The 15682-nt window shown below is 39.3% G+C and overlaps 1 protein-coding gene across 2 annotated transcripts in view; it reads left to right on the plus strand.

The window, feature by feature from the left end:
• Positions 1 to 1312, plus strand: part of CNTNAP4 (contactin associated protein family member 4) — a 313164-nt gene extending 311852 nt beyond the window's left edge. Inside the window, exon 24 of one of the 2 annotated variants that reach the window (XM_059876848.1) lies at positions 1082 to 1312. In XM_059876848.1, coding sequence (XP_059732831.1) covers positions 1082 to 1211 — 130 coding nt within the window. In that variant the 3' untranslated portion in view covers positions 1212 to 1312. The remainder of the gene's footprint in view (positions 1 to 1081) is intronic. The other variant, XM_059876847.1, reaches the window with a different exon arrangement.
• Positions 1313 to 15682: the final 14370 nt, after the last annotated feature.

The following is a 15682-nucleotide window of genomic DNA, read 5'->3' on the forward strand; positions in this document are numbered from 1 at the left end:
GTCTGTGCGTGTGCGTGTGTGTGGACACACACATTACTTGTGGCCCTCACAACTTCCCGAATCCCATTTCACATGCTACCCTCAGATGCCCAAATCCCCTCACTCATCCCTCACACAAGCCTCCCTCATGAACACCCCTACTTCACACCTTTCTCCATGCGTGTATTCCCTGCAAGTGTCTCCCCCACATATCCCCACCCAGAGACATCCACACACACTCACTGTCATATGTGCCTTCACTATCAGACACACCCCCGCCCCCGCACGTCCATGTACTCCCAACATGCATACGTTCTGATGCAGGACAGTAAGATTTAACAGGCTTTTAGGAAAATTCACTAAATTCAAAACTACGTATTTCATGAAATTAAAAAGAATCGTGAGTAACACAGATTATACAAGTAGGTCGTCCTTTTTCTTTGCTTTTACCCATTTTAGAAGTTAGGCTAAAGCCGTAATTACTGAATGTCACACGTATTCAATAAAACTAAGCTTCTCCAGTATGCAGTAAAATTAGCTTTTCAGCTGCACATAAAAATAAGGGCTGTGAAACTACCTTGTCAGTGGTGGTTTTATAGAATGCTCTGTCCACGTGAAAGTTAATGCTCCTTGGGTTGACATACGGAACTAATTTGATGGATGTATGTTCAAATGAAATATGTCTCAGTGATTCACAGGCTGGGTAACACTGAGAGACTAGCTGGTTGGATGGAAATTTTTTTTGTATAAATCAAATTATTTTTATGATGGAAGTACTTAGGGACCAGCACTGGAAGGACTTGGAAATTGAGACTGTGAAGATAATGTTTATTTTAAAAGACAAATAGCACTGCCGGTTTGACTTGTATTTATTAAGGTTTACACAATAATACTAGATACAGCTACAATTCTGTGGTTACACCTATGTTAGGTTCTCGTGGAAGAATGCATTGATTTTGTGTAGAAGCCTGTATTTATGTGTTTCATGAGCAGTGTTTATCCTGTTCTCTAAGTACCTTGTTGCTATGATTTGCATAAAGCGGAAGTGATCTTACCATATGCATTCTTTCTAAAGACTGTGTTGTTGTTTTTCGGTTCCCAGGCGTGACCGACTCTTTGTGACCCCGTGGACTATAGCATGCCAGGCCTCCCTGACCCTCACCATCTCCTGGAGTTTGCCCAAGTTCATATCTGTTGCATCAGTGATGCCGTCCAGCCATCTCCTCCTCTGACGCCCTCTTCTCCTTCTGCCCTCAATCTTTCCCAGCATCAGGGACTTTTCCAGTGTCTGTTCACATCAGGTAACCAAAATACTAGTTTCAGCTTCAGCAGTCCTTCCAGTGAATATTCAGGGTTGATCTCCCTTAAGATTGACTAAAGACTTTACAGTTTGCAAATTGGAGTGTTTTGGAAGGTATCAACTCTTCCATAAAACACAGGCATGCAAAAAAAACAAAACAAAACAGGAATGTCTTCTATTCTCTAGAATTCCCTATGGAGTATGAGAAATTAAATCTCTACTGAAAGACATAATCTCAGGAGACATTTTACTAAATTCTCACAATACATCAGTGTGTCTGATGAAGACAACTGGCTTACAGCTGAGCTAATTGAAATCATGCAGCTCTGTCTTTAGTTCTGATTTTTGGCCATTAACCAAAGTCGTATTAATGAGTCCCAGTGATGAGTACCAATGGAAGTCAGATTATTTACATGTGATGTTATAATTGTTAGAGATATCTCCAAAATAGTGTATATTCATGTGAAAAATTATAATAATTATTAGCCTGCCATGAAAGCATGTTATTTAATGTAATAAGCTGCCCTTTCACATAATATTTTGATTATCTGTATATCAGTATTATTCATACTGCCTAAGGGGGCTGCTGACCCACATTCTAGATGAGTTTGCTGGAAGGCTTTATCAGGGATTCAGTTTTCAACAACAAAATGCTTGGTTAAAAGGTAGAAATTAAATTTACCAACACAGTGTGGGAGGGTGACTTGCCGGCTTGCTCAGTCATGTCTGAATCTTTGCAACCCTGTGGACTGCAGCCCGCCAATAGGCTCCTCTGTCCGTGAGATTTTCCAGACAAGAATACTGAAGTGGGTTGCCATTTCTTCCTTCAGGGGATCTTCCTGACCCGGGGATCTTCCTGACCCAGGGATCAAACCCGCATCTCTTGTGTCTCTTGAATTGGCAGGCCTATTCTTTACCAGTTCACCTCCTAGGAAGCCCAGGAGGGTTACTTATAAAGATGAAAAAATTCATTGCAGAAAACAGAAAATGGATAGAGCTAGAACTGAATATCCTGTACACACAAACCAATAAAGATTTCCACTTAGCTGTAAGTAAGGCTTAAGAGCATCCGTGTTAGAGAGGACCTAAGTGTTTCCATTTGCCAGATTATCTCAAAATAGTCCCTAAATCTTTTTGGCACAGAGTGGCAGAAGTCAGACCAACAACTGTTTGAAAACCAGTTGGGGGAAAAAAGAGAACTTAACTGTCAGAGTGGATTCTTAAACAACACAGAGTCTGGTAGTCCAGTGATTAGGACTCCACGCATCCACGCCAAGGGCCTGAGTTCCATCTCTGATCTGGGAGCTAAGACCACATAAGCCACAAGGTCATAAAAACCAAACCAAAAATAAACAACAACCAAAAAAACCCCAATACAAGGTATCATGTATACCACCTGTTTTAATCTAATTGGCAGGAAGTCTCTGTCAGCAACATAGAAGTGTAATCTTGGGGGACACATTATTTAATTTATATCATGTTAAATTGACACTGGATTGTTTCTAATGATATTAATTGACTTTGCAAAAAGAATTAACTAATCCAAAAAAATGTATCCCACAATCGGGTTAGCATTATTAAACACAGCCACAATTCATGATTTATGCTATACAGATGTATCAGGGGGTGACGTATGTGTGTATGTAGTCATATAAATTTGGAGCACAAAATATTTCTTGTGCAAAACATTTTTAAACTGTTATACCTTTATTCATAATAAATAAATATCTTCCATTAGGTGTACTCTTTATCTGGATATGACATGCTGTAGGTTTCAAATATTATACATTCCAAACATTAATAAAGCCCATTTCGTTGAGAAAAACTTGCAAGAAGCAATGTAATAATGTATCTTTCCATCATACGTTATGCATCTGCTTTAGGAAAGTAATCGTGTTTATGCATTTAATACATTTGGCAACCAATTTATCTGTTAATAACATTATGATATTTTATTATCAATTCAGTTTATATAAATTGTGTTCAGTGTTAGTGCTATGTGTGTGATATGAATGGGAATGAAGTATTTCACAGTTATGTACATTGTGAAGATAATGTTTTCCCTGGCATGATTATTTCAGGCCATTTCCTTTTTTTCTTCAAGTTTTATTCTTCTTAAAATTTTCTCTGTAAATCTCTGTGTTCACTGATACATTTGACTATCTTTAAGACTGTCAGAACAAGCATTGCTAACCTAAATAGCATAGCTATCAAAAAATTAGATTTCTCCAGCCATATCAACCCTTAAGTCACATGAAGGTGTGTCGTGATGCCGGTGTGTCTAGGCTCTGCTGAACTAACTAGGTGGACTGTGGTTGGTTGTGTTGATTCAGAATGAGAATTGGGTCAGACACATGGTGAGATGAAAGGGGACCAAGACACACAAGAGGCAGGAGCCATATTTGTAAGTTTTGCATTAAAAAAAATAGGCTAAAACCCCACCAAATCTTCATTCAGAAAGCTGTCCCTAATACACTCCCCATTTCTCACTGTCCCTTTGCTCTGTCCCTGTACTTTGTCTTCTTGTTGTTCATTCGCTAAGTTATATCCAACTCCCTGTGACCCCATGGACTATGGCAAGGTGGGCTCCTCTGTCCATGGGGTTTCCCAGGCAAGAGCACTGGAGTGGTTGTCATTTCCTTCTCCAGGGGATCTTCCCAACCTGGGGATCAAACCTGCATCTGCTGCATCGCAGTCAGATTCTTTACCACTGAGCCACCAGGGAAGCCATACTCTGTTATATGTACCACCTAAAACTCCTGCTCTTCTTAATTCTTTTAGTGCCTTCAACCAAAATCTAAAGCCCCATTGCATGAATTCTGTCTTTTCTGTATCTGTTTTTCTCACAGACAAAGTGGAGGTCCCATATGGGTGGTGGGGTCTGTTGATGATGGGAGGGCATGGATGGATTTGTGGATGAGTACTAGCTGTGCCCCTGGGGCAAAACCTTCACCTACCTTCTCAGGTTCCCAGAGATGCCTTCTTCTCTATGTCTTTGTGGGATGTCATCTCGCCTACGCCAGACTCCTGAAATTGGGTGAATCATCAACTTCAGGGGGTGAGACTTGGCTTTCTTCGTGCCTGTTGAAGGGTCTTGGGGGGCATTAGCTCCCTCGAACAGGAAACAATTAACAGGAATTGAGAAGATGAATTCCTCCTCGTTCCTCTTCCCCAAGATGAGATTCCTCCTTGCAACACTTGGAGAATTTCCCAGCACTGACGAACATTCCTGTGATCTGCCTTGTCTTTCTGTGCATCCCTGCAAAGCAACAGGCATCTCTGTGCAGAACAGCTTCCCTTACTTCCCTTTCTTTCCCCTTCCCTTCTGTCTCTGGGCTATAGCCATCTGAATAACGTTTTAGCATTTGAATCCTTTCCTTGGGCTTTCTTTTCTGCTAAATCTCACAGACAAAGACAATCTGTACTAGAAGTATTGGAAAAATACAGATGTTCAAAATTGGTTTTAGGTTTTGGATTGCTTGTCTGAATGAAAAGACTGGTAAGCATATCACTAGCCAGTAAGTAGGGTGGCAGTGAGTCCTAGCATGGAGTGGCAGGGTTACCGGGAAGGAGGTCCTGGCTCGTGGCACTGCCCTGGAAGATGAAGGAATTCTTGCTTGACATCAGGATAATGGAGCAGAATGGCTTCTGCTGGAACTTACAGAAAGATGTGGCAATCTCCAGGCGCTCAACTGCCAGTTGAAGGCATGTTCTGAAACCAGGTGGCCTGAAATGCAGTGTTGAGGGTTACCTCCTGCAGCCTCAAAGAACAGCGTACTAAAAGTCAGGCTCCAATGACAGCGTAGCAAAGCCACAAACAAAACCAAATATACAATCCCTGTAGATTTCTGGTGTCAAAATCGAGGCCCTGATAGGGGGGAAAATAGTCCATGAGACTTGCCTGGGGAGGAATGGGTGCTTAAATGTTGGTACCAACCTTTTTTCCTTCGGAGTTCCCCAAGTTCCTCTTTGTCCCAGTAGGTTGGCTTCCTCTGGCCAGAGGCTGAGTGAAGGCTTTGCTGAAGTGGGGGCCCCTTATTCCAAGTCAATAACCAGCGTCAGTTCTGAGTGTGTCCTGAACGACAAAGTACAAGGACTGCTCCTGGGGGTGGGGGTGGGGAGGGGAGAAAAAGAGCCAACACCACAATGCAGATTCGGGACATAGCTGATATATGTCAGCCAGCATCAGGGGTGCATGGACTGAGTGGATTTTTAGCAGTTTTAGACTGATTGTGTGTGTGCGATAGAAGATAGAAAATTAGAGAATTCATCGATATGAATTCTTCTGTAATTGAAGTCAACAAAATGTAAAAATACCTGGAGCTTTCTTCTGATGGCACCATGGAGCCTAGATCAAACAATAGTCTACCAAACAAGTGAAGTGAAAATACCATTCCATCATGAAGGAGAAATTGAAAGACTCAGGGTGGTGGGTGTGTTAGGATGATTGATGATGCGCGGCCTGAGTCTCCCAACCGGATAGAACTGACCCATCTCACTCTGAGAACCTCGCTTTGACTTGCTTGAAAAAAGGGAGCAAACAAAAGAAGGGTCGACCCATTTCATCCAAAAAGCAAATAGTAATAGTATAGTAGATATATTGCTTTCTCAATGGTTTATCTCTTTTTAAAAAATGTATTTTGCCCTTGCAAATTTCCTATTCAATTCTGAATTCTGCAGTGACATCATCTGGAGGTGAGCTATGAAAGACCTATGAGATAATTAACTTAATGGCACATGTATTAAAAAATTGAAAAATTAGGATGTGTAAGTAATTCACCTTCTTGAGGTGAGTTTATGACTGAGTCACTGTTAGTTCTATCATTAAAAAAGTGATTTGAGGCAGATTGCTTCACTTACTCATAAAATGAGTTAAGATTAAACTACTTTAAAACTTTTTTGATAGGTGTTATCTAGCATTGCATCGATAATCTGTGATTCAGATGGACATTGTAGGGTTGAAAGTGTCACTGGCGGTCGCTAGTCAATCAGGTTGTAAGGAGCACGTCACAGAATAAAACGGCTTCTAAGATTCCCCAGGGAAAGTATAGATCATGTGGTTCTGTAAGTGAATTTACAAACTCAACTTTAAAATGTGTTCTGAAATATTAGATCTCTGAGTTTAGCCACTAAGTGCTTTTGTCCACAAATCTGAGTGATTCCTCAAAGACAACTTGTTACTTCACACCATCATGAATCTCCCAAAGATAGATGCTCTCAAAATCTACCACTTCTAATAAAATGGAAAAGTCCATATGTTTATTAAATTGTCTTTCAACAAAGTAACTGACACTGAATTTAAAGGAGCACCCCCCCCCCAATTATAATACACTGGGATACCAATACTCGGTAGTCCTTTCAGATAGCCCAGTACAGACTGACAAAGTGTGCACGTGTGCTTTACAGGCTACAGAGCAGAAGAGTTAAGAGCGTTGCTGTCATCAGCTGAAATGGTAAATGAAGCTCCTGGTGTTCCTAAGAGTAGAAATACAGTTGTTCCACATCTCTGCATGAAGTGATCACTGAGTTCCTGAGTCTTGCATATATACTTATAAATACAATCATAATAACTGAATTTATAACAGTGTTGACAGAAATTGGCAAGAAAATATTTTCTAGAGCTACCTTCATTAGTTTATTTCCCTGATTGGTTTTCAATGGAGAGATATGAAATGACTTCATTGTTTTCTCCTTTTAATTATATCTTCCTGAAAATATTTTCATTAAGATCTTTTATGTGTAGTCACACAACACAGTTGATGCATAATAGAGAAGGTTTTTTTTTTAATTTTTAATCTATTTTGGTTTTACTGTTTATCATTACTGGCTTTCTGGGCCTTCTGAGTTTCTTTGTGCTGGCCACATAATGCAACTCAGATTATCCAGGGCAAGATTTTGCAGTTATATCATTCTTCCTAATTTTCAGCTTTGTTGGAGTTTTTTTTTTCCCCCTTACCCCTATACACCATCAAGCCAAGTATCTGCTCCTCTGCTTGGAGGGTTCAAGTCTGCTGATTGAAGACAGGTACACATTTGCAATGAGACCTTGTTAAATGAGGGGGATTTTTAGCATTATTTTACTTCTTTTGTGTAACCCAAAAAAGACCAGTATCACTGATTACTTTTATACCCTAATAATTCTGCTGTCTTTCCGTGGAAATAATGTTGCAGCATTTATGTGAATCCACAGAGCTGCCTGGAGGGTCTCTTGTTGGAGATTAGACAAGAGCTTAGGTCTCTTGATGAGGTCAATTTTGAGGTCAGAAAGAATAGAGTGGAATTAGGAAAAGTTATTCTTCTAAAACCACTCATTCTCTTCTGATATTTGATCTGTTTTTAATATGGCTGGAATTGTACTGAGGATCTATATACAACTGATACCATTATTTCCACAAAAAATATGGTATGGCTATAATGGTCAGGATGAAATTAACTTACTTTTGAAACAATCAATTTGTTATGTAACCTTTACTCTGCAAAATTTTGTGATTAGTAGTAGATGGTACTGAAATTAGAAGTATAAAGAGATCCATGTGGGACCAGGCAACCGGGCTTTTGCAATAGAATAATGGATAGTAACGTTGTGGCCACCAGGAACCTCATTTATTCATTCGTCCATCTATTCAAAATTCATTGACACACTGAACCGGTTACCATGGATACAGTAATCTGCAACACAGCTATCTCCCTTGTCTTTATGGTCTTATAATTTAAGGGAGACCAGCAATAGGGACTCAGAAAGTCCAAATACCTTGGAATATTTAAGTCAGGCTTGGGGTGTTGCCCCATGGAGGATGTAATCCCAGATTTAGACAGAAGGGAAACTTAGACTAATCTAGATCATGGCTTAGAGCTTTGTCATTCCAGACAATTCTAACAGAGCTCTATGGGGTCATCATTAGTCACTGAACCACAGACACCCAATTAGTGGGAGAAAAAATCCAAATAAATAATTTACTGGTGGTGGTGGTGTAGTCACTAAGTCATGTCTGACTCTTGCAACCCCATGAACTATATAGCCTGCAAGGCTCCTCTGTCCATGGGATTCTCCAGGCATGAATACTGGAGTGGGTTGCCATTTCCTTCTCCAGGGGATCTTCCCGACCCAGGAATCGAACCTGGGTCTCCTGCATTGCAGGCAGATTCTTTACCGACTGAACTATGATTTATTATGAGGATCTAAATAATAAGCAGACCCTTGGCTGTCCGTTTTCAGAGCCATCTTTTTCCTGACACTGAGTCAGTGCTAAATCCAATTGTGAACTGGTAATTGAATCATTCTTGTTGGAGATTACAACAAAGCTTGAAATAGCATTCAGGACTCAGATTAGAGAGTGCATCTTTTCAAATAAATGTGTAAACCTCTAATTTTTTCCCTCTCCTCTGATTAGTTCAGGATGTATTTATTTACCTTTACTTAAAAGCAGTCAAGCACCATTTCTCTGTCTTTATTCTTTTCTTCTCACACGTTTCAGTGCACTGAGAGGCCCTTCAGCCCTACTCAGCTTCAGCAACCTCAGTCACATCACCTCAGTCACATCACTAGAGGTCATGAACACTGGAGAAGGCATAAATGAAAGCTGGGATCAAATCTTTGTTCAGCCATCCATTTGCTGCATGACATCATCAAAAGTTATAACCCCATTAAACAATATCGATTCTTCCAATCTAAGAGCACACTGTATCTTTCCATCTGTTTGTGTCTTCTTCAGTTTCTTTCATCAGTGTCTTACAGTTTTCAGAGGACAGATCTTTTACCTCCTTAGGTAGGTTTATTCCTAGATATTTAATTTTTTTTGATGGGATTGTTCCCTTAATTTCTTATATTTTATTGTTGGTACATAGAAGTGCAACAGATTTCTGTATATTAATTTGGTATTCTACACCTTTATAGAATTCATTAATGATCCCTAGTAGTTTGATGGTGGCATCTTTTGGATTTTCTATGTAGTAGCATGTCATCTGCAAACAGTACAGTTTTACTTCTTCCTTTCCAATTTTGGATTCCTTTTATTTTTCTTCACCAATGGCTGTGGCAGTACTTCTAAAACTATGTTGAATAAAAGTGGCAAGATTGGGCATCCTTGTCTTTATCCGGATCGTAGAGTGAATGCTTTGATCTGAGGATTAGCTACATCCATACCAGGTGCTTAGCAGGACTGATTTTACTTTTTAAAGATCATTATCTGGCATGGGATAGATAATGCAACATATGGTACCTATTATTACTGTTGTTGCTATCCTTCAATCCTTGTATTCCTTCTTCTACCAGCTTTACTAATTTTCTCATTTACAGCGTGTAAACTGTTATACATTAGGCCCTAAATGGGAAACATTGTTCTAGGGGAACCTTACTTACATCTAATGTAATTGATTATGGGTAATTGTTAATAAAAACAAGAGGGAAGTATAAAGGTAAGTGAAATACTTCAGAAAAGAACAGTAAATGTTTAAAATGCAGTAGACAACAAGGAATTTAAGAATGGGAATTGAGAGAAAATTGAATTTTTAGGAAGCAGTGATTATAAGTGATAAAATAATAAAGTGAGAATGAAATTAAGATATGAGAAGCAGTATTTAGGGAACTGCATTTACTTAGTCTAATTTTTAAATGTCAAAATGTCTTTTAAGAGTAATTCTGCTTTAAGATTTTTTTAAAATTTGCTCTTTTAATCGGGATGTGTTGATAAACACAGAGAGAGATTAGAATCTGATTCTGATTTGTAGCTTTTGCCTATTTCCATAGTGTAAATACTCCCACCATGGTCCAGTTCAGATTGCCAACTTGACATTGCTGAGTGAAGAGTTGACAAGAAATTCACAGAATTGGCTTTCTTGCGAGCTGGTGCAAGCTGACTGTCTCCAGCACACCTTGCTTTAAACCTTGTTTAAAAGTGAATGCCTATAGCATTTTTTTTTTTTTTTTTTGTAGTTGACCACAAAATGGGCCTTAATCCGCATGCTCAGAGTCTAAGTGGGCTCAATATGTATTGTGTTACTGTCTCTTTATGGGCTTTAAGGCTGCCTTTTAGGGATTTCTCATTTCCTCCTGAGTTCCATGGCTTTGATAAAGTTAATTGTGACCATAAATGATATTAATCATTTGGCAAAGGCTACTTCTGTGTGTGGGGAAATCAAGAGGGTAGATTAACACACTAGGCAGGTAGTAATGGCTTTTCCATTATAAAAATTTTATTAGAAGTAGCAAAACATAGCATGTAACTATCAATTCTTATTATTTATACTAACATTAAGCAACTTTTAAAAGAATGCAGGCACAGAGGTCCAATTCAGCTTCTGCGATTCAGCCATCTGATTTACCTATAAATGTTAACTGTTATTTCTCCAAAATCTAACATTTTTTTCCTTTAATCACTTTAAAGAGATTTCTGCTACCGCTTTGATGGTGCTTTGGGTGATGGAAAACCAAGGTGTAGACATTTACATGTATTTCCCTGAGTAGCTGCTCGTGGTTCCGTTTAGACATTTACATGTATTTCCCTGAGTAGCTGCTCGTGGTTCCCTTTTTCATTGTTGTCAGTTTCCCCGGCGCCTTTTCTCAACCCATCTTCGGAGGACCTGAGAATATGTGGAGCCAGCCTAAGGGCAAAGTGGTGGTCCTGCAAGCAGAAGCTGAAATGTCTACGTACGTAGCTGCGATCAGGCCAATAAGATTGTCCCTTTCCTCTGGCATCGAGGCGGTGGTGAAGGAGTAGGCCCGCCTTCACTTGATCCCTGAGACACAGGAGGATGGGAGCAGGGTCTACCAAGTCCGTAATTCCACCAGTGCGCCACTTTGGTGTCCTAAAGGGGCATCGATCAGCTTCTCTGAGAAGCATTTTTTGAAGACAGTCTAGCACACAAGTGTGTATCTTCACTCATGGAAATACTAGTTAACTTGCCCTTGGGAGGTGCTATTGACAGGCCAACAGAGAGTTATTGATTTTGCGAAAAGCCAGATACTTTTGAGTAAACATGGAACGTGAGAGGCCCCCAGAGAACTAGTGCCCTGAGAGGCTCTGGGAGCTGTCACAGCAGGTGCCACTTTGGAGTCACTGCGGAGATTGGTCCCGAGGGTGCAGCCACCATAGCTGCACTCAGGTGGCACAGATGGCCTTGAGCGTGAGCCGTTGCCTGGACGTCTCAAGGGACCATCTTAGTGTTACTGTCTTCCTTGTAACACCAGCTTTCGTTTGATCTTTAGCATCCAATGGGAACATGGGAAATATTGACTTACTTTCTTTCTTTTCATCAGTTCTTTCTTAAGCTTAGACACAAACTGTTTTAACTCGGGAACCCTGGGAGTCCTGGTACCTAAAAGCTTATTGCAGAGGCCCATGTCAGTCACTCTATCAAAGGGAATGGCTAAGGTGCTTGGACCCTGTGTGGTAGAAATTGGTGCTTAAACCTGCTAATCAGCTTTCAGCCTTCTCTGGGGGTCAAGTTTAAACTCTGAAGGGTCCTTTTAAAAAGAATGCTTACATATAACATATTTTGAATGAATAATTAGCATGTATACCACTTGCTTTCTTCCAGGTGCTTCATTTAGTAATCAGCATGCATTATACTATGCACGTCTCAAAATCACAATGAGATTGGTACCATTGTTATTTGTTATAATTATCTATTATTTTTAGGTTCAAATTGCTGGTGGGAAAACCCAGTTTTAGAGGGAATGTGTATTGCATCCAAGGATTTAGTTAGGAAATGGCATGAATTCAGTTATTTGAGACACTTAAAGAGGCTTGTTTTACTACCTCTGGTACTGAATACACATATGTGTGTTTTAAGGAAACGTTTAAGGAAATTACCAAGTGGATTACCAAGTGGATTGTTTACCAAGTGGATTGGCTTCCCTGATGGCTTAGACAATAAAAAATATGCCTGCAATGCAGGAGATCCAGGTTTGATCCTTGGGTTGGAAAGATCCTGGAGAAGAGAATGGCAACCCACTCCAGTATTCTTGCCTGGAGAATCCCATGGGCAGAGGAGCTTGGCAGGCTACAGTCCATGGGGTCACAAAGAGTTGGACACGACTGAGCAACTTGGCACACAAACACACCAAGTGAATTACTTAGAGCGTTTCACACTTATAAGGTGATTCTATTGTACTTGTGCCTTCATCTCTCAATTGCAGTTATTTAAAAATTCTGGATTAGAATTTACACATTTATGATAAAGTAAAAATAAGGCATTATCTAGACAAATCAGGTATAGTTTTCCTTTAAAGAGTTGAATATTAAATTTTTTATATTTTTGTCTTTTCATTGTTTTCAGCCTTGTGTAGGTCTCTTTGCTTGGTCGATTGTTTACTGAGTGAGAAGGGAAAACCCAGTCTGTGTATTCTGTGATGTGTGGGGTGAACAGATGCTTATGAAGTCTACCTAGTCCTCCAGGGAAGAGAGGGAAAGAAGGCAGGGATGCATTAGTAAGAGCCTTGAAATGACGATCGTCTGCCAGCAAGGAGATATTTAGGGTTTAATATCTTGGCAAACCAGTCCTGAGGAGCCGATTTAGCATTCCGCCATCATCCAGAGGATCGATCCTTTGTCCTTGCCTGAAGTCAGATGTAGTTAGATGAGATGAAGCTGATATATTTTGTCTGCAAACTTAAAGGAGCCAAATGTTAACCAGCTATTAAAAAGTAAAATAATGTTATCTCTTCCCTGTTTTGGACATGACAGCCAGAGAAGGGCCACTCAGCATCACCCCAATGTTCTCTGCCTCTGGAGTGTTTAGCTAATTTACTTTATTCCTCAAAACGTATTTTCTACTGTAAGCACCTATAAAAAGGATTACCATAATTGTTTTTGCCTATGGCAAAGTATGAAGAATGCCCCGGCTTATGTGGTACAGTTATTATTTTTTTTTAGACATGCAAACACAGCAGTTCCTTTTACATTTGACTACCCAGCAATTTCCATAATATCTTCACAATTATATATTACATAAATGCTTTCACTACATAATGAATATTTTTATTTCTTGATTCAATTTTATGGTAGGGAGACCATAATGGCATTAAAAATGTGGGAAATTCCTCTGCTTTTAATGCCATCTGGGTTTTCGTAATATATGCCAAATGGATGTATGAATTCTGAAAATTATGGAAAGTTGCTTACTTAACTTCAGTTTCATGATCTTTAGAAGGATTTAATGTGTAATCAGCAGATCCATTCTGTTTTACCATATTTTTGGTTTTTAGATATCCATTCCTTCCCCCCCAAATGTGAAAAGAACCTAAAAATCAGAATATTTTCCATTTAGGGAGTATTGTCTACCATTATTTTTAGTGATAAATATATTCAAGCAGCAAAACACACAAATAAAAAATAAAGTGTTTCCCTAAATCTGACCATCTGAAAATAATAAATGTTCATATTTTGTGAAACACATTCTGATTGCTTTTATAACACATATACAAGTAGAAGAGTAGAAAGATGATAGGTTTATGAAAGTATGTTTAAAATTCTATAATTTTAAATAAAATTATTAAAAACTAATATATACAAGTGATAGAGAATATAAACTGTACAACTGGTGTATCCTGCAACTAAAAAGGTTTTTCTCCCAATGCAAGACTTTATTCTCAAGTCTGAGGAATAAGAAAGCAAATAATGTTACTTATGTTCTGTGACTTTCTAAATTACAGGTTTATATATAAAATACATGTAATACAAAGTTTAACTTTTAAGTGGAAACTTAGCAGGAGAAAATAAAATTTTAGTTTTTTACAAATCCTTAAATATAAGAAATATTACTTTAAAAATAAAGTCTAGGAGAGTAGGAGGCAAAGTTTGAAGATGGCAGAAGGGGCCTCAAGGAGTATAGGTACCTCTCTCTATAAATTGGAAAAGGCAATGAAACAATTCTTCCTGAAGCCTCCAGAAGGTTCATAGCTCTGCCAATACATTGATTGTAGCCCAGATATACCCATTTTGGACTTCTGACTTACAAAACGAGATCAAGCCCTGAACGTCTCCAAGACCCTAGACTGCCAGAGAACTAACCCTCAGTTCAGTTCAGTTCAGTTCAGTATCTCAGTCGTGTCCGACTCTTTGCAACCCCATGAACTGCAGCACGCCAGGCCTCCCTGTCCATTACCAACTCCCGGAGTTCACTCAGACTCACATCCATCAAGTCGGTGATGCCATCTAGCCATCTCATCCTGTCGTCCCCTTCTCCTCCTGCCCCCAATCCCTCCCAGCATCAGAGTCCTCTCCAATGAGTCAACTCTTCGCATCAGGTGGCCAAAGTACTGGAGTTTCAGCTTTAGCATCATTCCTTCCAAAGAAATCCCAGAGCTGATCTCCTTCAGAATGGACTGGTTGGATCTCCTTGCAGTCCAAGGGACTCTCAAGAGTCTTCTCCCAAAACACCACAGTTCAAAAGCATCAATTCTTTGGTGCTCAGCTTTCATCACAGTCCAACTCTCACATCCATACATGACCACTGGAACAACCATAGCCTTGACTAGACCGACCTTTGTTGGCAAAGTAATGTCTCTCCTTTTGAATATGCTATCTAGGTTGGTCACAGCTTTTCAGGGAGTATCAAATAGTGAGAACTCACACAAAGGAAACCACTTGAATACAAGACCAACAAATAGCAGCCTGTGCAGGCCAAAACATCTAAACAACAAACAAAAATACAAACCCAATCATCAGGAGACAGGATTACCAACTCACTCAGTCTTACCCATAGAGGAAAAACAAAAAAAACACGTGAGCACAAATCTCACCCTATATAAAGCTTACATAAACTGCTGGACCAACCTTAGGAGGGCAGAAACAAAAAGCAAGAAAGAATTCAACCTTGAAGCCTGGGAAAAGGAGACCTCAAACACAATAAGTTAAAAAAAAATAATGAAAAGGCAGAGAACTGCTAGACAAAAGAAGGAACATATTAGAAACACAGAAGTCCAAATAAATGAAGAAGAAATAGGCAAACTACCTGAAAAAGAATTCAGAATAACGATAGTAAAGATGATCAAAAATCTTGAAAACAAAATGGAGAAAATGAAAGAATCAATTAACCAGGGCCTAGAAGAATAAAAGAATAAACATACAGAGACAAACAACACAATTACTGAAATTAAAAATACTCTAGAAGGAATCAGTAGCAGAATATCTGAAGCAGAAGAACGAATCAGTGACCTGGAAGATAAAGTGGTAGAAATAACACTTGAAGAGCAGAATAAAGTAAAACGAATGAAAAGAACTGAGGATAGTCTCAGAGACCTCTGGGACAATATGAAGCACACCAACATTCAAGTTATAGGGGTACCAGAATAAGAAGAGGAAAAGAAATGATATGAAAAAAAGTTTTGAAGAGATTGTAGTTGAAAATTTCCCCAACATGGAAAAGGAAATAGTCAATCAAGTCTAAAAGATGCAGAGAGTC

This window comes from Bos taurus, chromosome 18 (assembly GCF_002263795.3).
Source record: "Bos taurus isolate L1 Dominette 01449 registration number 42190680 breed Hereford chromosome 18, ARS-UCD2.0, whole genome shotgun sequence".
Classification (NCBI taxonomy): Eukaryota; Metazoa; Chordata; class Mammalia; order Artiodactyla; family Bovidae; genus Bos; species Bos taurus.